The following is a 24,808-nucleotide window of genomic DNA, read 5'->3' as shown; positions in this document are numbered from 1 at the left end:
CATCTTAAGCCAACAACTATGTCACATACACATTATATAACATTATAAAACATTTCTCGATGCGAATCTTGTTCCTAGCATAATTTCTATACTTTGGCTTTGTTGTGTAAACAACAACAGTACTAGTACGTAAAGTGTACGCCAGATGTCGCACAACGATGTTTAAGCTATTCATAGTTTGTGTCTCAAAGGTTGCCAGTACGAATCTCGAAGATCGCCGAGGTCGACCGATTCAGCACTAGGGTGTAAATGCACCAAGATAAAGTGTGCGGATAATATATGCATAATTAAAACGTAAGAGCAACTGATGCTCTGGAAAGTTGTTTTATTCCCGATTTTATTTTAATTAAAGACAAAGTTCTTTTATGATATTTTCAGAATTTAAAATTTAAATGTATACATTTAAAACAAACTGTAACCACCGATAAAATATACTACAAACCGCCACTGACTAACGTATGGTGATATGTATCGCAATACTTCATGATATTATTTGCCTTTATTTTACGACTAGTTAAAAACCAAATATATAGTACCGTATCTAGTTAGCACGAAGTCGTCCACCCCGACTTACCAATGGAAATTGGACGTCACTATTTTCAAGAGACTAAGATACACCTAGTGTGTATATTGTTTGTACTGAGATCACTTGATTCCTACATGTAGGCCTACAGTCACTCAAAAAGAAAAAAAAAAAGGAAAGACATTTGCGTATGGTAGTCAACAAGTTTCCGGCAGGTACAGTTTTCTTAGAAACAACTGAGCCTATATATATGACGTTCGTTGCGGGTATCAACAAGATTTGTATCTACATGGGAGTGGAATTATATTTTGATAATAAATAAAAATAAGCCTGATAAAATATTAAATACGAGGAACTTAAAGTACCATTCGCGGTTTTTTTTTTTTTTTTTTTTAGCAAATCCGCAACAGTACAGCGGGCTGGTCACCGAAGATTATAAACATTTTATTTTAAATTATACGAGGTGATTCAATTTCCATTGCAGCCACTAGTAAAATTAAATTTAGCAATCTGTGCGTGTAAACTTCAACGACTTTCATGATATTCAAACTCAAATGACGGAATTTACATTAGCCTTTTGTACTGTTAAGAGAAGACAATATACTGTAACTGGAAGGTGAGAAATTTACTTAGGTTTTAACTTCCATTTCAAGGCAATGAAATTTAAGAATGACTGTGTTATCCTTGATAATCATATAAAATCATTCCGATGACGAGGATTGAATAGAGTTCTAACTGCAGGGAACCTAGCATTTTTATTTCAGCCCGTACATCTAGCAGTGAAAATATCTGGCTTTTCTGCTACATTTCGTATATCTGCAGTGACATCTGTGTTTTAAATGCATGCACGTTCCCTTGTTGGTTTCAACGTATGATCACAGAGTCGCACATTACGTGTTAACATTGCCTGTGGTTCAGTGCACATTCTCTGTATATTTTCATTGTCAATATTATGTTGTTGATGTTAAACACAAAATGGCGTCCCCCGATTCAGGAGTATTGAGTTATAGTGACTTACTTTTAAAATTAGATGAATTTGGCAGTCCACTCAATCCGTTAATTGGTGCTACAAGATACACCCTAATCAAGCGTTTGAAGCATGTGATACAATCAAAATCTAGTAGTAATTGTAATAATGAACGCCTTAGACGACTGTCTCGTTACAGTTCTGGAGATGAAGATAGTGATGTTGAGCAGAAAGTTTCGCCTTATTCAACCGATCGCAAGATTTCTTCTCGTGTGCAAATCCCGAATGAACCTAAAAACAGCCCACTAATGCCACCCTCCTCCTCGCCAGTTTATAACAGTTACAGTAGATTAGGGTCAACAATAGACCGTTTAGTTCCAGTTCAGTCAGGAAATCGAGGTTTTGCAGCGAGTTCGCCGCCAGTGATAACCGACAACGAAATGTCACTCGAACAACGAACAGCATTTTCACCCGATTCCATGCGTATTCGGCATCGCTCAAGTACCAACCAAATTAAAGGGTACCGAAGCAGCCGTGGACAGTGTGATAATTTCAGAATAGAGGATGACTTTGAAACGGGTTCGGATTCTGATGGTCCTGGAAGTGTTACATGTAAACGAAACTTGCCCGATTATACAGCTGGTGATCTAAAGCAGAACAATATTTCTGTCTCTCCACAAACGGTGCTAAGTGAAAGTGGGGTTAAGATAGCCCTTGCGCGTACCAAACCTAATATATGCTCTGGTAAGTAGGCCTTATACACATGGGATTTGAGTGTCTCTCTTATTTACCATTTATCCTTTTTTTTGTTTTTGTCTTCTTAGGAGACATTGTAAATGGATTGCATATTCAAATAACGGGATTGCTTTATTCAGTGTTCTCCTATTCGAAGTGCACCTTCAGATTGGAGATTGGCCTCTTGGAGAAAATTGATTTATTATTACAAAAGTATTCTTACAGGCAATTGTTTTTGGTAGGCTCTCTTTTATGATATAGGCTATGTCATGTCATAATAACTTATTGGAGCTAGGCATTTTGTGGGTCATGTTTGTTTAACTTCTTCACTATCACAAAAGTTTTATCGATCTAGTGCCACTTATTTTTGGGTTTCCCTGGTAATTTACCTTGAGCCTGTACAACAAATAACCCGGACCTGATGCCAAGAGAGTAGGGGAGGAAAATAGTTGTAAATATCAGCTCCCCTGTAGTTAGATATACTGCTTAATTATCATTGCGTTGTCCGGCTCCATGGCTAAATGGTTAGCGTGCTGGCCTTTGGTCACAGGGGTCCCGGGTTTGATTTCCAGCAGGGTCGGAAATTTTAACCTTAATTGGTTCATTTCGCTGGCACGGGGGCTGGATGTATGTGTCATCTTCATCATCATTTCATCCTCATCATGACACGCAGGTCGCCTACGGACGTTAAATCAAACGACCTGCATCTGGCAAGCCGAACTTGTCCTCGGACACTCCCGGCACTAAAAGCCATACGCCATTTCATTTTTTACCATTGCGTTGTGAGCTCTAGCATTATCATGAAATTTATTAAACAAGGGTTGGGGCATAAGGCATGGCAATTCTTTTTTTTCACACTCAAATGCAGAATCTACGTTATTAGATAAATGGAAATGTGCAGATGGGAGTGGGGAGCATTAGTTGCTGTGGAATGTATGAATGATACCGAGTAGGTTTACCAGGTGTAGGATATAAAGCAAGAAAACTGTAAGCATGAAATCCTTGATCGACATAATGTTTATCCTCAGAGTGTACAGTAACATTTACGTTTAACCCGTATGAATGATACCGAGTAGGTTTACCAGGTGTAGAATATAAAGCAAGAAAACTGTAAGCATGAAATCCTTGATCGACATAATGTTTATCCTCAGAGTGTACAGTAACATTTACGTTAAACCCTCAGAATAGTCCCTTAGATTGTCCACAACATGTTGCCAATGATGCGGGAGTTGTCGGATACCAGTCGCCTCGCCATGTGTAAATTTTGCAGTCTCATGTTTCACAGCATTGTCAATGTCCTCTCATGTCTCAAACCATCTCTCATGCAATGGTTCTTTCACTTTGGGGACAAAGTCAAAATCACCTGGAGACAGATTCGGTGATATGGCGGGTGTTCGAGTACTTGTCATCCCCAGTTCTGAAATTGCCACATCACATCCTTGCTGCACGGAGCCTACTCTTTACTGCAGTACCATCAACCTGTACATGGTGCCTGTCCAATGCACTGCCATCTCGTGCTATGTCCATATAGGCCTACTATGAGTGTTATGCTTCTCAGGGCTTATGACCATCATATGGTAGCACCTTGCAGATGTGTGGAAAAAATAGTTGCCTTATTCACAAACCCTCATATTTTAATGTCTTTGCAGTCAATACTGCTTAAGAATGACTGTATTTGCAATTCATAATATAGGCCTATTTCTCCACAAAGAGCATCCAAGTGAAATACCAGTCAGATCTATGATCATAATCACTGTACACTGTCCATCATACTTTGCTTTTCAACTTCTTGCAACTGTATACTCTCCTGCCGACATCTAAGTGCAGCCCTGGCCATACTGGGGATCATTGTACAAGAACAGCCATATTTCATCCATAGAAACTGTAGGCTATATTTTGCAAGTTTTTCTGTTTGTGCAGTATTACATCTAGATGCATTAACACATTTTGATCTGAGGTCTAGGTCACAGAGCATGCATTTACCAAGTGCGCCATGTGGTTAGGGGTGTGGAGCTGTGAGCTTGCATATGGGAGATAGTGGGTTCGAGCCCCACTGTTGGCAGCCCTGAAGATGGTTTTCTGTGGTTTCCCAGTTTCACATAAGGCAAATGCTGGGGCTGTACCTTAATTAAGGCCACGGCTGCTCCCTTCCCACTCCTAGGCCTTTCTTATCCCATCATCGCCATAAGACCTATCTGTGTTGGTGTGACGTTAAGGAAGTTGTAAAAAAGAAAAAATTCCTAGTGTCTCAAATATCTGAGTTTGTGTAAATATGGAATGTTGTAGTTGCGTGCAAACACAAGTTAGCAGGACAAGTTGGTTAAAAATCACTAGTGGGTTGAGAGAGGGAAGTGTTCTATCACCAATCCTGTTTACAATAGTAATGGATGACATGAAAACAGCAAAAGCAGCATATGGAGGAAGAGAAATGAACATCATGTTATTTGCAGATGATATTGTGATTTGGGGAGAAGACTACATGAAGGTTCAAGAACAGTTGAATTTGGTGAATGGGAAGATCGAAGAATGTGGATTGAAAATAAGTAGAAAATAAAACTCTTGTTATGACTAGAGGGGAGAAGGAAGGGAAAGGTCAGATTAGACTTGCAGACAAACCCCTGGAAGTAGTGGAGACGTTCAAATACCTGGGGAGTGAATTAATGGAGAATGCTCAACTGGATGCTGAAATTAATAAGAGGATTCAAACTGGAAGTTGTTTCTATCATAGTGTAAGAAACATGTTATGGGTCAAAGATGTGCCAATGGAAGCAAAGGAAACTAAGTGCAAGATGTATTACGTACCCATAACAACTTACGGAGCAGAAACTTGGGCAGTAGCAATGGATGAGAGTCGAATATAGGCAGCCGAAATGAAGTTCTTGAGGAGGATGATACAGAAGAGCAGAAGAGACAAAGAAGGAATGAGAAAATCCAGGAAGAAATTGGAGTGGAAGAAGAGAATGAAAGAATAGAGAAGAGCCAATTAAGATGGTTTGGACATATAAAGCGAATGAGTGATGAAAGAATGCCAAAAAGGGTGATGGAAGTGCAGATGCAAGGAAGGAGAGGCCTTGGACAACTGAGATGGAAGGACACAATCCAATGCACTATTAGAGAAAGAAACGTGGACTGGGACACAGTGTTGGAGGAGGAGTGGTGGAAAGCCTACCCGGCTACAGCTGGATAATGGGAAATGATGATGATGATTACACATAGAGATTAAAGAAATACTTTCATGTAGAAAACAAATTCACAATCCAAAGCTGTGGCAAATGTGAGTAATTCTGTATAAAAATTAATGTGTTACCCACTGTTCCTCTTAAACCATATTTAGACAGTAGGCCTACATCTTTTTATTCGTTGGTTATACTTGATACCTATTTTGCATTTTTAGGAAGGTGAAAATCGTGCAAAAATTTTGCGAAATGATTCTTAAAATAGATGAGAGGAGAGATCTTTCCTTTATGCTTTCCAGGGACGCACCTATCGACCCCGAGAAGTGTTCTTACTTTTATAGAAAAATTAAAACCAACACTAATCTCCATCTCTGAGATGCCGCCATTACCTCTGTTGTTCTTGGTTGCAAGACAGTTCCTCTTCTCTCCGATAGAGCACGCATCATGTGTAGCCCGCTACTGCCACATTCCACGAATATATGAAACCGCAGAGTGTGAAAGTGACGTATTGAGGCTTTGTATTCCCTCATGTTCTTGTCACTAGCCAATAATGTTACAGGGTATACTAGAGCTGGCATTGTCAGTCGAGTCCGAAATGCCTTCGGAGCCAGTTTGCTCCCCGCTCTCGAGTAACTAGAGCAGCTTAGCGAGCAAGTAGGGGAAGTGCATGACGTAGTACGTACTGCAGGCCAGTGGCGCAAAGGTATAGCACATCTTTCTGGACAGGTTACATTGCAACACGATACGCGTGAACTCATGTGAGGTGACAGTAGTGTGTTTCCATCTTTATCCTCACACGGTCACACTACACGGCATTTTACTGACTCGATTCATTTTATTCCGTTCAAGTTACTGAATCAATACACTGATCCGATTCACGGCACATTAGAGTCACCGTTCCCATTACATCTGTGTGTTGTATACTATTAGACAGCAGCAACAGCATTCGATACTCGCTGCTGTCTTCAGGTCTTCATTCTATGAACTGCTTTCCTATGCATCATCTAGCTTTCAGATTCAGGGTTCTCCTGCAACCACCTCTTCACATCACGTATTGATGTTATGGTACAAAACCTTTGCTGCACAGTGACAACTCCAATTATATAAGTATATAGAATTAGATGAAAAAAAATATCTGTACATACAATCATTGATGATCTGCATTTAGGACTGTCGCCCAGGTGGCAGATTCCATATCAATTGTTTTCCTAGTCTTTTCTTAAATGATTTCAAAGAACTTGGAAATGTCACTGTATACACGGTTTTCTAATTCACCGTCTTTTTAGTTAAGTTATTGCGCAAGTTGTTTCACTTACGCCCTGTCCACATACACCGGTGATCTCATGATTCCGATGATTGAAGTCTTGTGTAATGAAGCGACATACAAATCGAGAGAATACTGAGTGGTTCTTCCTAGTATAAAACATATCATTTTAAGTGATCATGAGCATGACTCATAGTCATAGGGTAGACTAGAGAGCTGAGTTGAATTAATTATCGAATGTCAACTAGTTAGGTATAATACTAACATTCATTAAACTAATAAATAGAATAACCTAATAGTCTACCTACTTACTAGCTACTCTGAAATTATATTTTTACTACCTTTTTAACACTAAATAAATCTAAACCTTCCTGTTAGAAGAGGACAGTGAATGGAAGTGGGTATTATTTTCAGATGAGCTGAGAGCGAGAGAGCATTTTAGCACACGATTCTTTCAGTGAGCCATGGATGGCTTTGTATGTCTCACACGCAGCAGAAGTTCGGCTCCACGCCAGTGTCCAGTGTTTCGATACTGAACTGTCTTTGTGTGTAGTCTTACTGATCTGTGAGTGAACCACTCAGCACCGTCTGCTGCGAGTCACCTGAATCGCGTGCAATGAGCTCACCATTCTTTCAATTAAATTCACTCGGACAGTTAAATGAATCGATACACGACTTCAAATCATACACTCAGTAGCCAACACTAGGTTGTGTTTTTTTTTTTTTTTTTTTTTTTTTTCTAGTGGCTTTATGTCGCACTGACACAGATAGGTCTTATGGTGACAATGGGATAGGTAAGGCCTAGGAGTTGGAAGGAAGCGGCCATGGCCTTAATTAAGGTACAGCCCCAGCATTTGCGTGGTGTGAAAATGGGAAACCATGTAAAACCATCTTCAGGGCTGGTGACAATGGGATTCGAACCCACTATCTCCCAACACTAGTTTACACAAGCTGAAAGGTGCATACAGTAGTTCAGGGAAATGTGTTCCACATCACTCCAAACGATGTATCTAGGCTGAAGATGACCCAAAAGAAAGGTCGAAACTAGTCCCGATGTATAATAAACAATAATCATAGTAAAATATATGGTATTGAATAGGTGCACCTGCCCATCCTGTTGAAAGATAGTCGAGAGTCGTGTACCTCTGAGCAAGGATTGGCAACATTGACCATGAAGTGCTGTCGAATCGAAGTCGGTCCATTTCAGATCCACATATTCTTTAAAGTAGTCCTCTTTTCTATATTAAGCAGTCCAGTATATAAAATTCAAGTATTTAAAGTTATACTGGAATCTGGAAGTCAAGTAGGGATGACATAAAAAGGTTAGTGTTGAAATGTGGAAGTAATGTAAAGAAAGGAATAGAATTAAGTTAATTAATAGATATATACTTACGAGATATTGTAATAGGAGTTGAATCATGGCTGAGAATTGATATAATGGATGCAGAAATTTTCTCACGGAACTGGAGTGTGTATCGTAGAGATAGGATGGGAGTGGTAGGAGAGGGAGTATTCATTCTAGTGAAAGAAGAATTTGTAAGCTACGAAAAAGTTAAACATGACAAACATGAAATTCTAAGTGTAAGGCTCATCTCTAAAGATAATAGGCAATTTATGTCTTTGGAGTGTACAGACAGGAAAGGGTAACACTAATGCTGATTGAGAATTGTTTGATAAGATGATCAGCTATGTGGGAAACGATATGGAAAGGAATGTGATTGTAGCAGGTGATCTCAATTTACCAAATGTCAATTGGGAAGGTAATGCGAATGACAGGAAGCATGACCAACAAATGGCACATAAGTTAATATGGGAAGAACAGCTGATTCAAAAAGTGATGGAACCACCTGGAGGGAAGAATATTGTAGACGTGGTGCTGGTAATACCAGATGAGCTCTATAGAGAAGCTGAAGTAATAGATGGTATTACTGATCACAAAGATGTTTTTGTTATAGTTAAAAATAAATGTGATAGGAAGGTCTTAAAAGTAGGACTATTAGATAGTACCATATGGCTGATAAGACAGGCATGAGGGAGTTTAAAAACAGTAAGTACTGTATCTGTGAACCAAAAATATCTTTTATCGGTATTTCAGTCACAGGAAGCACGAGCATATGATTATCATCACGGTCACTCTTTGGTCGCGGGCGGTCAGTATGGAAATACTTCTAGTTGATATGACAATGTCGGGTAATATTTTTCGGAAGATTCGGGACATTAGACGTGGGAAAAATAATATTTACTTTATATTTTGAAGTTTTAATAATGCATGGGGAAAAGGTTGTTAACGTGAAGGGCAGTAAATTAACAATGGGATGTGATAACCTGTGTCGTGTCTCCGGGATCCCCGTGGGTGGGGACGGTAGAATAACACTCACGGTAACCCCTGCCTGTCGTAAGGGGTGACTAAAAAGGGCCCCAGGGGCTCTCAACTTGGGAGCGCACATTGGCGACCATGAGGCCCTGAGCTGAGTCCTGGCATTGTTTCCACTGACTTGTACCAAGCTCCTCACTTTCATCTATCCTATCCAATTTCCCTTGGTCTACTCTCATTTTTTTTTTTCTGACCCTGACGGTATTAGAGCACTCAAGCCCAAGGGAGTCTTTCATTGTCACAACCTTCATGGCCCTTGTCTTTCTTTGGCTGATACCTTCATTTTTTGAAGTGTCGGATCCCTTCCATTTGTTATCTCTGATTAGTGTTATAGCCTATAGAGGATGGTTGCCTAGTTATATTTCCTCTTAAGACAATAATGACTACCACCAGTCTCCGGGATACCAATTATTTACAGTACTTAATGTAGGTTTAAAAATAAAATGACGAAAAATATTAAATTTATGAACTTAGTGCAACAATTCCTCCCATATACAGGGTTATTCAGCAAAGTTGTCCACCTCAAATAACTCATGAACGGTTAAGGATATTGACATTTTGTTTTCACTTTCAGTAGTGGTACCAAAGAGCTAATAATCGGGCTTAAAGTACTGTGTCATAATGTTAATATTTTCTGAGATCATGGTACTAGCTTAGCTTTTTAAAAATGGTACCGCACTATTTTGTACACACCGCCATAAATCTACAAACATTACAAATTCAGCACCGTGATTATTTTGAAAATAGGACAGGTACTTCTTGAAAAAATATTATGTATTCAAACATGCCTCATTTGCCAGCTGAGGACTGATCTGTTTGATTTGCGCTACGTATGAAACATGAGCTAGCTATTGACATATAGAGTTGCTAGATAGGTATTCTCTCTACTCTGCTCATAAATACACTATGATAAAATGTATGATTTAATGCCTTTAATATCGCCGTAGATAACTGGTAAATGAAAAATGGATGTAGACCTTGAGCTACAGTAGATAACATCCCTGTGAACGTGATCCAAGTACACAACTTTAATGATATTTTGTCACAAATACTTCCGTGACAGCGTATCTGATATATCGATGACAGAAAAATATTGGTGACAAAGTAACAGGCTGTGATTTATCAACCTTCTCTAGTTGCTAAAGTAGCCCCTGTGTATATAAGAAAGGGTGATAGACATAAAGCTGAAAATTACAGGCCAATCAGTTTGGCATGCGTTGCATGTTAGCTTTGGGAGACATGTTTGTGAAATTAATAACTGGTTCGATAGAAGGCAGTTTGGGTTTAGGAAAGATCATTCCATTGAAGCTCAACTTGTAGGATTCCATCAAGAAATAGCAGATATCTTGGATTCAGGAGGTCAAATGGACTGAATCGTGATTGACCTATAGCATTTGATAGGGTAATCATGGAAGACTACTGGCAAAAATGAGGGCTATTGGACTAGACCCAAGAGTGACTGATTGGGTGGATATATTTCTACAAAATTGAACTCAGAGAATTAGAGTAGGTGAAGCTTTATCTGATCCTGTAATTATTAAGAGCAGAATTACTCAAAGCAGTATTATTGGACCTTTATGTTTTCTTATATATATATATAAACTAGTGAGATACCCGTGCTTTGCTTCGGTCTAATATAGAAAGATATGTTTTAAAATTTTACATTTTGGAGAGTCTACTGTCCACTGAACCTGTAAGTACATCAAATGCTTTTGGGTGAATGATTATTAATTTTCTTATCTAACGGGTATTTGAACCCTGTACAGAAGAATTGGAAAGTTTTTAAACCCTGTCTTATTTAACATCTAAGATGTAAGAGCAATCAACCTGTGGAATTTAGATGTTGTATGTCAAACATTAATGGAGGAATTAATGTTTTATTTAGGCGGTGAATGTTTTAAAAATATTCCTTAACATCTAGGACGTAAAAGACTACCCTTCATATAAAATTTTAGGATCGTGCCTGAAACAGTTTCAGAAGAAAGGATATTGTGGTTTTTGAGAGTTAACCACCATCTAAATCCATTAGGGGAGAAATATTTTGAGGTATATGATATTTTACATCTAGGACACAAACGAAGAACCTTCTCGTAAAATTACAAATTTGTACATTAAACGGTTTTGGAGGGATGAATAATTTTGTTTGCGGATATAACTCCATTTAACACCTTAATGGTGGGATGTTTCAAAATATTTCCTAATTCACACCATCTAGAATTTAAAATATATACCTCTACTTGGAATTTTGTCTTCGTAGTTTAATGGTTTCAATGGAAGGGATGAATATATCTGTTTTTGGATCTTAACCCCCATTTAATTTTAAATTTGCTCAACTTTCTGTTATTTAACATGATGTGAAATTTTATATTTCTAATGGTTTCATAGAAGTGAATATTTTTGTCATCATTCCTCATCCCCCAGTCAAAACCCCTTAAGGGTGTATTCTTTGAAGACACTTCTTATTTTACCGGGCGAGTTGGCCGAGCGCGTAGAGGCGCGCGGCTGTGAGCTTGCATCCGGGAGGTAGTAGGTTCGAATCCCACTATCAGCAGCCCTGAAGATGGTTTTCCGTGGTTTCCCATTTTCACACCAGGCAAATGCTGGGGCTGTACCTTAATTAAGGCCACGGCCGCTTCCTTCCAACTCCTAGGCCTTTCCTATCCCATCGTCGCCATAAGACCTATCTGTGTCGGTGCGACGTAAAGCCCCTAGCAAAAAAAAAAAAAAAAAACTTCTTATTTAAAATCCAAGACATAGAATATAGTGTGTATAGAGGGCAGCACCGATATCTAATAAAAATCAAGGTGAAACCTCCTTTAATATTTAGGTTATTATATGTATTAAGTTTGTGGAAAGTGATTAGTAATTTGAAGGATTTAAATCTTTAAATATTACACATTTAAAGTGTGCAAGAATTTGGAGGTACCATTAATGGTGAGTTTTACAAATAACTTTCTTTGGCAATAAAGGAAAGGAGTCGGAAAATCGGTTGAGTACCTTGGCTGTTGTAGAGAATTAGTTTTACAACTTCAACAACTTCTACACAATCCCAATCCTTATACGTGAAATATTTTGAATTATATGATACTTGACACCTAAAACATACAGAGATCTTGTAAAATGTCAGATTCATACGTCAAAGGGTTTGGGGGGATAAATAATTTCATCATAAGTTTTCACCCCACATAAGTCGTCACTAATCACCTTTTAGAGGTGTATTGTTTTAATACCTTTTCTTGTTTAAAATGTAAAACATATATGAGCAACTATCATGTGAATTTGAACCCCGTATGACAAACAGTTTCATAGAAATGGATACTATGTCATCAGAAATCATCCCCAGTCAAAACACCTTAAATGTGTGTTTGTTTAAGATCACTTTTTAGTTAAAATGTAATGCACATAAGAGCAATCATCATGTGAAGTTTCAACTTCGTATGTGAAGGGGTTTCAGAGAAATGACCTTTTTTGTCATCAGGCCCCAAACTCCAGTCAGAACCTCTTGGGGATATATTGTTTCAAGATCATTTCTCATTTAAAATCGAAGGTATATAGGAGCAAAAATCACGTGAAATTTCAACCTCGTATGTTAAATGGTTTCAGTGAAATAAATATGTTCGTCATCGGACATCACCTCCTGTCAAGACTCCTTAGGGGTGCATTGTTTTAAGACCAATTTTTATTTAAAATCTAAGATATTGAGGAGTAACCACCATGTGAAATTCCAACCTCATATGTCAAGGGATTTCAGAGAAATTGATATTTTTGTAATCAGGCCTCACCCCCACCCCCAACCCTCCAATCAAAACTCCTTAGGGGTGCATAGTTTTAAGACCACTTTTTATTTAAAAATCTATTACATATAGGACAACCATTATGTGAAATTTCAAGCGAATATGGCAAATGGTTGGAGAGAAGTGAATATTTATGTATAGTGGTATAAATTTGAAACAGAATAATTTAACCAAATTCAGTAAATTAAGCATTGGTGAAATAGATGAGTTCATAGGCGTATTAAAAATTCTCTTTAAGTAATAATTATTTCATTTTTGAGAATAAAATCTACCAAGAGACAGGTTTACCTACGGGAGCACGGTCCTCGAGTATTTTGGTGAACATATATATGGACAACTTGGAACACACAAACATCATAGATAACATCAAACCTATAAAATACTGGTCACGTTACATCGACAATGTGCTAGCCATCATAGATAGCAGCATTAACGAAGAAAATGAAATTTTCGAACTACTCAACAGTTTAGATCAGAATATTAAGTTCACTATGGAAATGGAGAACAATAACTCATTTACCTAATTATTTAGACATAACACTATCACGTCATAAGAATAATCATCTGGTATTTAACATTTACCGGAAACCAACTTACACTGCTAACACCATTGAACAAAATTCAATACATCCTGAAGCTCACAAAAAAGCTGCCTACAATAGCATGTTGGAAAGAGCTTTAAAAATCCCACTCTCAAAGAAAAATTTGAAAAAAGAAATCAAGACCATCCGCAAAATAGCTTTGAACAACGGATTCAGCACAAAAATATAAGTAAGCTAATCAATAAACATACTAACAAGCCCACAACTACTTTAACGAAAGAGTCAAAAACTAAAGAAAAATATGACACATTCACATTTAGCAATAATAATACAGTATACACATAATCACAAACATCCTAAGAAAACAGAACCTAAAAGTTGCTTTCAAAACTAGCAACACTAATGAAAGAATATTATTTAACTCTCACACAGTAAATACTAGCAATAAATATACAAATTCTGGGATATATAAACTGGAATGTCAGGGATGCGGGTCAAGTTACATTGGACAAACTGGTAGGAACTTCCTCATAAGAGATACAGAACATCGCAACGCTTTAAAATATGATCGTTTCTCTGCCACGAGTAACCATCACAAAGACTATAATATTTATATTAATATATATTTATTCATGAAACACAAGATACAGCTACACTGAGCAAATTTCACTTGTACTGTCAACGGACTAATTAACAAATGTCAACTTTCACAATAAATTATAACAAACATAACAAAATATGACAATATCAGGTACACAGCCTACTAATAGCAACTGTCCAAATCGAAAACCATGAGAATGTCCGTGTTCATAGCCAAGTCGTCATGGGTCAAGATGACTGCGTAATCCCTTCACATCAACTTATCTTTAAGAGACTATTTACACCCCTCTCGAATATGCTTTTATTTGATGCTATGTCAAGCTCTTCTCTCCTATTAATATTGTTAAAGAGTGTTGGGAGGCGGATTAGGAAAGATCGTTGAAGTATTGAGTGCTGAGTGTGGGGAACGTGGAGAAGGTCTTTGGTTTTGGGGGAGCGGGAAGGAACACGGAGAGAGAAGAGTGATACAAGATGTTTCGAGCAGTAATGCCTATTTAAGATCCCGTGGAGGAAACTCAGGTCAGCTACCTGTCGCCTGATGTGCAGTGGTTACACATTTATTGCCCTTAATACCTGCTGCGTAGACAGATTTCTGAGCTTGGGGTTTCTGTTCCATACAATTGCAGCAAAGAAGGACACTGCTCTTTCTAACTGGTTAGTATTGGAGGGAGAGGCTGTTGTTCAAATCTGAGAGCAGTAGTTTAAGAGAGGTTGAATGGTCATGAGGAAGAAGTGACGAAGGGCAATGGGGTCAGAAATTTCTGTGAAGCGGTAGAGAATGCCTAGCAATTTCATAGCCTTGGTTGTATATGTTTCTATGTGGGTCTTAAATTGTAATTTTGTATCGAATATTACACCTAGGTCACGCTGTTGCGTAACTGCAGTGATGGGCTTGTCGAGTAGGTAATATGATGTCGGTTGAGGAGATTTACTTAGTGTTATGGTCATGTGACTGCATTTTTGTGGATTGGAGATAAGTTTCCAAGTATGGCACCAGTTCGAGAGGGCATTAAGTGAGCTGCATCTTCTGGATTCCTGATCTCCCTAAATATCTTGCAGTCATCAGCAAATAGTAGGGTATTCGCTGTTTCGTTGAGTTCGGACAACAGATCGTCCATAAACAAGGAAAACAGCAAGGGGCCAAGAGTATTGCCTTGTGGGACACCGGAGTTGACTGGTAACCATGAGGATGAAGTGCCTGATATTACCACACTCTGCCAAATCACAATTATACTACACTAGATCAAGATCTAAAAATTGTACACCGTGAACAAAAAGGTCCACTACTCAACATTTTAAAGAATTTTTACGTCAGTATGGATCAATATAAGAACCCACCCTGCAACTTAAATGAGACAAATAAAAAAAAGAACGTAATCTGGGAAACACTTATTCCGATCATTTGTAGTAAAAACAGGAACATATGAACTCACAATTATTACACTCGGTTTCAGTTGCCGCCCCCATTATTCCGCATACTTCCATTCTCTCGCAAGCCCTGTCCCATTTCCCCACTCCACTTCCTTGCAACAATATGTCTTACCTCGACTGCGGTTGCAAGTTAGTCGAGAGCTGGGCTCCATAATCAGAGAACACGGGTGATACAAGCAGGCCACATAAGGTAATTTTCGTTCTTCATAACTTATTCTAAATGTTTGTTCATGTTAGTCACCACTTTTCAACCTTAATTCGATTTGTATTATCCATTTTACAGGCTAAAATCAGACGGTTCAACTTCAATAATGCTTATATACACCAGCCCATGTCGGAACACAAAAACTAAGCCAGCAGTATACAGATACCAGTTGATCCACACCAAAGGACTACAGAAGCATTGAAACAGAAAGACTTTCCGCTCAAGACTGTTTTAACGATCAACATTTCACAGTTTTTAAACTTTCATCATGCTTTCTAAAAACTTTTTACCTAACATATCATTTTGTGTGTCGCCTATGTTTTTAATACATTATACATGTCTTACTGAGGATGACCCAATGCCAGGTCGAAACATGTCTATTTGTGTATGAACTTTCATCTTAATTGGATGTAAAAAATATATAGTATTGACTAGGGGGATTAAATAATTTTGTACAATTTTGTAAGAAGTTCAACCGTCAATACGAATTCAACAGTGAGATTCATAGTCTGTAATATAGTTGGAATACAAGAGGACAAATTGGGGCAAATGTTCATTTATAGGAACGGGAGTTAGGGATTGGAATGACTTACCAAGGGAGATGTTCAATAAATTTCCAATTTCTTTGTAATCATTTAAGAAAAGGCTAGGAAAACAACAGATAGGGAGGGAATCTGCCACTTGGGCGACTGCCCTAAATGCAGGTCAGTAGTGATTCTGTAGATACTGTAAACCATAAACAAATAAAAATATTTTAATAAAACTCATACAGATTAGTATGTAATCTGAAAGTACTTACTGTATCGTATATAGTCCGCTGGCGACCACGATCTGAACAACGTCAACTAGCAACATTTATGAAGCCACTTTCTGGCCATTTTCCAGGGGGGAAAAATAAAAGACCCATTGAAACATGTTTCAGATTTTTTAAAAGGTTAGATGATTTTCTACATTGTTCTAGCAGACAACATTTTATTGGCTGAAGAAACAAAAATGTGGCCGCTTATTGAAAATTTCATTACATGATTTTACGGATTTAAATTTACTTGTTCAGGTTTTTATTCTTAATTATTTTAATTGGTTTATGTGGAAAATAGTTATACCACTGAAGTCGGCAGTCTTCCCTGAAGCTTGTAGTATAATATGTCTTGCAGCATTGTAGGAAGTAACATGAGAAGGTTGGGAGAGAACAAGCTGCCTCGTGCCCAAAAATGATGTGTTCAATTAGACATTTCTTCGCCAGTTGCTACATAACATTGGCAACAGTGTAATTTCTCTGACCCGCCTAATTTGCTGGCCGCAACAACACTAAGTATGGCTACAATTTATTGACACAAACTCAGTATTGTCTCTATCTAACTGCTGTGTGACAAATAACATTTTATTCTTGTTTAGATGTGGCTTTCTTAGCTAGGTTCTTCATTGTACAGTTTCAGATAGGCTAATTGATTAGTCGTCAGTTAGGAATTTAAGCGTACTGTTAGGTTTCACACAATATTAGACCAGACTGTTTAGTCTTAGAGCAAGAGAGTGTGAGAGGGATGACCATTGATGTGCTGGTAATTTTGGAGAGAACAGTGTTGGCAGAGTAACAACTGTGTCTCATACCATGTCATACACGATCTTAAAATGTTGTGATTTCTAATATGAAACTTACCGTACTTATTTCTGTGCTCTTTATCCACTGTGTATGTCAACTGCCCCAACTCACCTCAGACAGAATAGGTTAAACTAGTAGATGATTTCAATATAACTTCAGAAGTAAGAACAGGTTAACATGACGTCTTGTTGTGTACAGTTCATGGAAGGTCGAAAGCAAAGAAATAGAAGGCTGATGTAGGTATGGGTGAGTTTCTTGCACAAGTCAGAAACTCACTGGGGTCTAGCAAATTGACTTTATCCTGTGATTATTTATTATTACAAGATATTAGAATCATTCCGTATTGACGGTTTTCACTTTACAATGGCGAAAAATGAGAGTATCCTCCTATTCAATACATCATATATTCCGTCATTAGACGGAGCAAACAAATTCAGACATGTTTCGGCTCGTTTGAGCCATCTTCAGTGAAAAAAATTAGGGGGGTTGGAATAATTTACATAATATAAGTTGAAAAAATGCTAAAAAACATAATGAAAGAGCAAATGAAAAAACAAACAAAGAGAGCCTAGACGGAAACAAAATTAGCACAAATATACAATATTTACATCAATATGCAGAGCAAAAAACAACTTATTGCGACAAAATTCAGTGAAACAGGTGTTAATTTGAAATAATAATTGATACTAAAAACTGCGTTAACCTAAGAAACCAACAATAGACTCGATCACGCGACCGAGACCATCACTTTGAGAAGGCCACACCATTCGAGCTTTAGAAGTCAGCGAGTAAACTAACATCCTCTTGAAACATTCATTCCTTATATTTGCCAAACAAACCCACCTCCATCTCTCCAACTCAACACCCCTCCCTTCCTCAAACCAGCCCTGCACCTCCCCTTCCCCCTCTGCTCCTTCCATCCTAGCAAACACAGCCGAACCAACAATAGACTTCGATCACGCGAACGAGACCGTTACTTTGAGAAAGCCAGGCCACTAGAGAGGACAACCACCTACTGCACACTGTAAGTTTAAGCTTTTTTCACAACCATTCCACACTTTTTACTTATCAACCCATGTTTCTCATACAACCTCATTTTTTCCATTACAGATTAGAACTTCATTGACGGTTTCCACTAGATTACTACAACTTACTATGCATCTGTCTTCTACCTAACACAGCTTCTCATATTTTTATATGCGGCCCTTCCGACCCTTCTATAATAAGGCAAAACACCAGCCAACATTATGAAACAATAATGAAGAAAGGGACCGCTAGATTGAGAAGATATTGAGAATGCTGCTATTTCTAAAGCCTTAAATTTCATGGTGTTTTTTTCTCCTTGTCACAGGCTTTTCGCCTGCAGGTTAATTCAGGCTTGGTTTCTCTCAAAAATGTTTGCTCCCGCTCTCCTCCTGACCAATTTGATGTGATGGGTTTCCACTAGGATGATTTTGACACCAATTTAAAACTGTTTTGTCATTTTTATAAACCAATAATTTGTAAACTATGAGGTCCACAACCTCACCATGTGCTACTATTATTCATTTCCATCTGCATCATTTGTTTTCTCATTCCCTTGTTTCTTAGGTTAACGCAGTTTTTAGTATCAATTATTATTTCAAATTAACACCTGTTTCACTGAATTTTGTCGCAATAAGTTGTTTTTTGCTCTGCATATTGATGTAAATATTGTATATTTGTGCTAATTTTGTTTCCGTCTAGGCTCTCTTTGTTTGTTTTTTCATTTGCTCTTTCATTATGTTTTTTAGCATTTTTTCCAACTTATATTATGTAAATTATTCCAACCCCCCTAATTTTTTTCACTGAAGATGGCTCAAGCGAGCCGAAACTTGTCTGAATTTGTTTGCTCCGTCTAATGACGGAATATATGATGTATTGAATAGGAGGATACTCTCATTTTTCGCCATTGTAAACTGTGATTATTTGACAGAGCAAAGATGTACTGGCCTTTTTATTGCAAGTAAATACAGCCTTTAGAGGCTTTTTTTGATCGCCGATTCCTTTGCACTTAAAAAAAAAGTTCACGGATCCTCAAATGAATCCTTTTATGAATAAGCCTCATCATTGTATTTTGTGAATAATACATACTGTACTTAACATCATAATAGGTCCACGCATGCATAGCCACGAGTTCATATTATATACCAGTACAGTACTGTATTTTTAAAACTGCATATACTTTTGTAATTTTTTAATTATAGAAACAATCTTAATGGTACCTTCAAATAGTTTAATGCAAACACTTGGCATAAACATGGGTAGGTCACCTCTTAAACATTGAAGGCATTCTACAGAGACTATCACCTGATTATGAACACATTTTAATATTTGGAGACTTCAGTACTAATTTACGGGAACAGGCTGGAGATACAAAACAACAGTTAAGTATTTTCCACACGTGACATGACAATACTCCCACTAAAACCAACAAATCATACCTCATCTTCACATACACTAATTGACTTGATCACTAACAACCCACATAAAACAGTATCACATGGTAAGATCCCTACTCCCAGCATATCATATTGACACTTGATTATACAGTACATATTTGTCTTACTCGCTCAAAGTACCCAAGTATAAAATGGGATACATCACATACAAGGACATTAAACCTATAAACTTAATCATCTGAGAGTTAACGCCTTGAATAGTTCTTGGGATGACGAATAAAATATGAATGGTATCGATAAGAAAGTTGAAACTTTTAGTTCACTTATACTTGGTCCCTTGATAAACCAACACCTCCTAGATATAAGGCCTCACAACTGTTCTGGGAATATATTGTGACGTCAGCATCGCAAAGCAAGCTTGAACACAGCAATGAGTTTGGCCATGTAACGCTGAAATTAGAAGAGTTTTAATTCGTTTAATGGTGCCAATTTCTAATGCTGTTGTATGTAATGGTACTGATGTGTTGCGTACTCAACTGTAAGGAGAATTGCGACAGTGATAACGAAGTGCATGCATTAAGTTTCCGAAATACGAGGTTATGCCGCAGATATGTTTACGTGCAATTCCAAGACAAGACTACAGATTTACTAATAACTCAATGGTAACTATTATTATTACATTCTCACACAATCAAAATGAGCATAGGCCTATGACGTATTTAACTACACGCAAGAGCTGGTGATAAGTAGGCATATTTACTCTTCAGTGATATAAGGTCATGTTAGCTCACAATCATGGGATACATTATTTCAAGAGTATTATTATTTTTATTATTATTATATGCATTAAAACATACCACCTACAAGAGCTGCTGGTGTAGGCCGATTCACTCTGTAAATGCACGAATTTTGCTCATGGTGGTACATTATTTTACAGGTATGCCACAGACATTTAAAAGTCGGTGATATTTTATGGGAAGTAATTGGTACTGATCCTCAGGAAAAACTTTTAACTACTCCTCTTCCAAGACCATGACTGTCAGAGACTGCAGTGCCTTATATCTTTCCCAACTGCCCATCATATTTATCATCACATTCTGGCAGGTGAAGAGAAGAACCAGGCAAAAAATTTGAATAGAAAGAGGAGCAATAAACGGAGCCATTGAACATAGTACATATCTCATATACAGAATTTTAATCCACAATCTTACACAGCTGAAAAGTACAATAAACTTGTTGTTACCTGATGGTTGTTGTACTCTGATGAAGGGAATGTAAGTAATTTTTCTGTACGTCGATACATCAAGGCAACCATACTGCATAGCATATGTAATCATCTAATAGGACATGGCCTTTATTCTAAACGGGTTTTATTAAAGTATAAAATATTTGTAATGTATATGTGGACAAAATTACTAATACAAATGCGGTATATTCTTTAGCTACAAAACATCGTAGCTTCATTACAAGTAATGAGTGTAACAATGTGTAGAAAGATTCAAGAAATAAGTTAATTCTAGTCCTAGTTGGTGAATTGAACACCGAGGATGATGTCCCCATAGGTAATTTAATAGTCACAGTTAAAACATTTCTTAGTTCATAAAGGAGTATATGTATGATTTTCTTGTTATTTGTTCAACCTTCTGTCTGATATCTCCTCATATTTACAAATTTATGACTGACCCCGTGGTGAAGGGATATAATGCCTGTCTCTTACCCGGAGGCCCCGGGTTTGATTCCCGGCCAAGTCAGGGATTTTTACCTAGATCTGAGGGCTGGCTCGAAGTCCACTCAGCTTACGTGAGTACATTTGCGAACTATCTGATGGTGAGATAGCGGCCCTGGTCTAGAAAGCCAAGAATAACGGCCGAGGGGATTCATCCTGCCGAACACAAAACACCTCGTAATCTACAGGCCTTCGGGCTGAGCAGGGCCAAAGCCAAGCCCTTCAGGGCTGTTGCGCCGTGCGATTTTTACAAATTTAATGTTGCCACATGTCAATACTTTTAAAAGAGTAGGCTCCAGTCTGAATGGTAGCCCAATATTAGGATAGAAACTTACATACTTTCTGGAATACATAAAACATAAAGTTCAAGGTTTTGAACAGAATGACAAATTTGTAACATCGATGGTAGGTGAAATTCTCATTAAACCATACATGAACTTCAAGGGAGGAAACATTGTAGGCTCATGTGCAAATACTGCCAGTGATGCTACATCACCTTAGATGTTAGGCCTAAGCTAATATTATACGTGCTAGTTTTCTTTTAACATCATGTAATGACTATTTAAATTGAAATATATTTGTAACACCCTGTTGTGCTGTTAGCAATTCGGCCTAAGTTAACATTGCAAAATGCTGTCGTGTTTTACAACTGTTTGCTGTTTATCTTTAATGGCAGTCACTAAAATGCGGTAATAACGGTAGTAGAATTCAATATCCTTTAAAATTTAAACGCTATTTGTTAGTAAATAAAGTATTCCATTGGCAAAAAATTATAAAATAATGTCTGTGTTTAACCATGTTTCGCATTTCTCTGCATTGCCATCGCCTCCTTAGCGTGACGTCACTACGCTGTTGTTAGGCCTTATTATCTAGGTGGTGTTGGATAAACATGCACCTAAGCGCATAGCCAGTGTCTCCCGACCTCCTTCTCTATGGCTGACTGATGACATCAAACAAATATCTCACCGCGATGCATTATACTGGCTCTACAAGCGCGCTCTCTCTCTCCCAGTGCACTTGAACAGTATCAGGCACTACAGAATAGAATTCAAGTAATAATCTGAAATAAAAAATTTTCTTTTAACCAACACCTGGCTGGAAATTTAAATGTGGCAAACATTTGGAAACAACTTCATTCCATTGGTATTGGGAATGGTATGATATGACAGAAAGAATCCTAGAAATGTCTATCCACGGTGAAGATCCATGTAATCCAGGCATCCCTCTGGAGAGATTAGGTGCTCATTTTTCTGAAATTTAAATTAAACCAGAAGTGCAAACAATATCTCAGGCTATAAATTCTCTTCTGAACCAGCCACCACCAAACAGGCCATTCTTTGAATTTCGTGGAGTCACAGAGATTGGCGTGAAACGCAAACTACTGTCAATAACATCATCTGCGATAGGACCTGATGAAATACCCATATTCATAATTCATAATAAAACATATCATTGACGTTATTCTTCCTGTCATTACTCATATATACAACACCTGCCTCACAAGTGGCCTCTTTCCAACAATGTAGAAGAATGTCATTATAAAACCTGTTCCCAAAGCTTTCTCACCTGTACTTATAACGTATTATCGACCTTTTTACATATTTTCAGCTCTCTCTAAGCCTCTTGAACACATAGTACATCTGCAATTAATTGTCTATTTAAATAAATACAAACTATTTGACATGCTCTGGCAGCACACTTGCTATCCCTCTCAGCAGGTCAGCAGCATATACCTGTTCCTTGGTCCTTATGTTATTTTTTGTCACGTTAACTTTTAGTTTGTAATGATAATTTTAAGATATGACTAAGAATATTTATTGTGCTTATGTTATTTTGTGTCATGTTACTTCTAGTTTGTAATGGTAGTTTCTGAGATAAGGCTTAGAATATTGTGCTTATGTTATTTTGTATCATGTTAGTTCTAGTTAGTAAGATAATATTATGAATATTTTTTTCTTGGATGTAGACTGCTAAGGAAGTGTGGTTAGGTATATGAGAGGACCATGAGTCCTAACCTGGCCACTATGAATAAAGGCAAATATAATAAAAACATGTTCACACTGAATTAATATTAAAAACGGATTTCTTTATCAAAGTAGCTGATGTAAGGCATGTATATAATAATAGAAGAATTTAAATTTAAAAATACAGAATTTACTTAAAGACCTCCACAATCCTCTATTTGTAACCAGTTCTGTGGCCTCGTTTGGTTCCATACTTCTTAAACCATTAGAAACTGAATCTAACCATCGTCATCTTGGTTTCCCTCTACTTCTCTTACACTCCATCGCTGGGTCTATTATTCTCCTAGGTAACCTATCCTCCTCATTTAGCTTCACATAACCCCAACATCGAAGCCTTTTTATGCCTACTGCTTCTTCCGTCAAGTTTATCCCTAACTTAGTCTTTATCTCCTCATTCTTAGGACCCTACTGCAATTGTTTCCACCTGTTTGTACTAGCGATCATTCTCGCTAATATCATGTCTGTTCCTTGTAACTTATGAGTAAGATATCCTGAGGCCACCCAGTTTTCACTCCTGTTTGGTCTGGAAATAGACCAGTGTAAAGATAGTTTCGTCTGGGAGCCGACTTCTTTCTTACAGGGTACTGTTGATTTAACTGGGAGCTTACTGCATTAGTTTTGTTGCATCTTGATTTAATCTCACTTAACTCATTGGCGTACATAGCTCCCTGTCAGGCGGTCAGGCGCTCGACAGGTGGTCTTTTGCATGGTAGCTTTCTGCAACAAGTTCAGGCATAACGGCATAATGTATAGTACACCATTCGAAAGCTTAGAATCTGCTCCTTTTCTTGGTGTTAAAATGAACATCGTAGATTGCATCACTTAGCAGGAATGTGTTCATTCTCAAAGTAGGGTGACTCCCCACATAGCAGTCAGCAGAAATGGCCGGCCCTGGTAAATCTTGCATTACAAGGAATAAAATTGAACATATATTACAGGATAGCATGAGTGAATTGGTTAGTGATAGAGTTTCAGAAAGTGATACAAATTTATTTACTAGTGGTAAGAGTGATAGCAGCGTGACAAAAAGTGAGGGTGAGTTTGAATGTGACATTGATGACGAAGCCTAGCATGCTTCCAAAAAGACAAAAACAAGAAAAGCAACAGAAGAATTTTGGGAATGGTGATAACCATCCAATATAGATTGAAAGGAAATTCGGCAGTAAATCCCATCACAACCAGGAATATTCCTCTAGATCCCTCCCCTCTAGGCATTTTACAACACATAGTTCACGACTTTTTATGGGACAAGATAACTACCTATATTTCAAACTCTGACTACGGCCATAAGCCATCAACTGTCACGTATGATACCTCCATTTTTAAGTGTACCATCTAGAACCTACTAATGTAATATCATTTAAATGTACTGTATATCTTCATTGAAATGATTTTATATGATTTCCACTACATATTTAAAACCTAAT

At 37.7% G+C, this 24,808-nt stretch overlaps 1 protein-coding gene across 1 annotated transcript in view; it reads left to right on the top strand.

Moving 5' to 3' along the window:
- Nucleotides 1-1,498: 1,498 nt before the first annotated feature.
- Nucleotides 1,499-24,808, top strand: part of LOC137498481 (uncharacterized) — a 65,763-nt gene continuing 42,453 nt past the window's right edge. Inside the window, exon 1 of the mRNA XM_068226034.1 lies at nucleotides 1,499-2,234. Within this exon, the coding sequence (XP_068082135.1) occupies nucleotides 1,499-2,234 (736 nt within the window). The remainder of the gene's footprint in view (nucleotides 2,235-24,808) is intronic.

This window comes from Anabrus simplex, chromosome 2 (assembly GCF_040414725.1).
Source record: "Anabrus simplex isolate iqAnaSimp1 chromosome 2, ASM4041472v1, whole genome shotgun sequence".
In the NCBI taxonomy this organism is placed as follows: Eukaryota; Metazoa; Arthropoda; class Insecta; order Orthoptera; family Tettigoniidae; genus Anabrus; species Anabrus simplex.
Note: the sequence above shows the minus strand (reverse complement) of the source record. Positions and strands in the feature narration are given on the sequence as shown.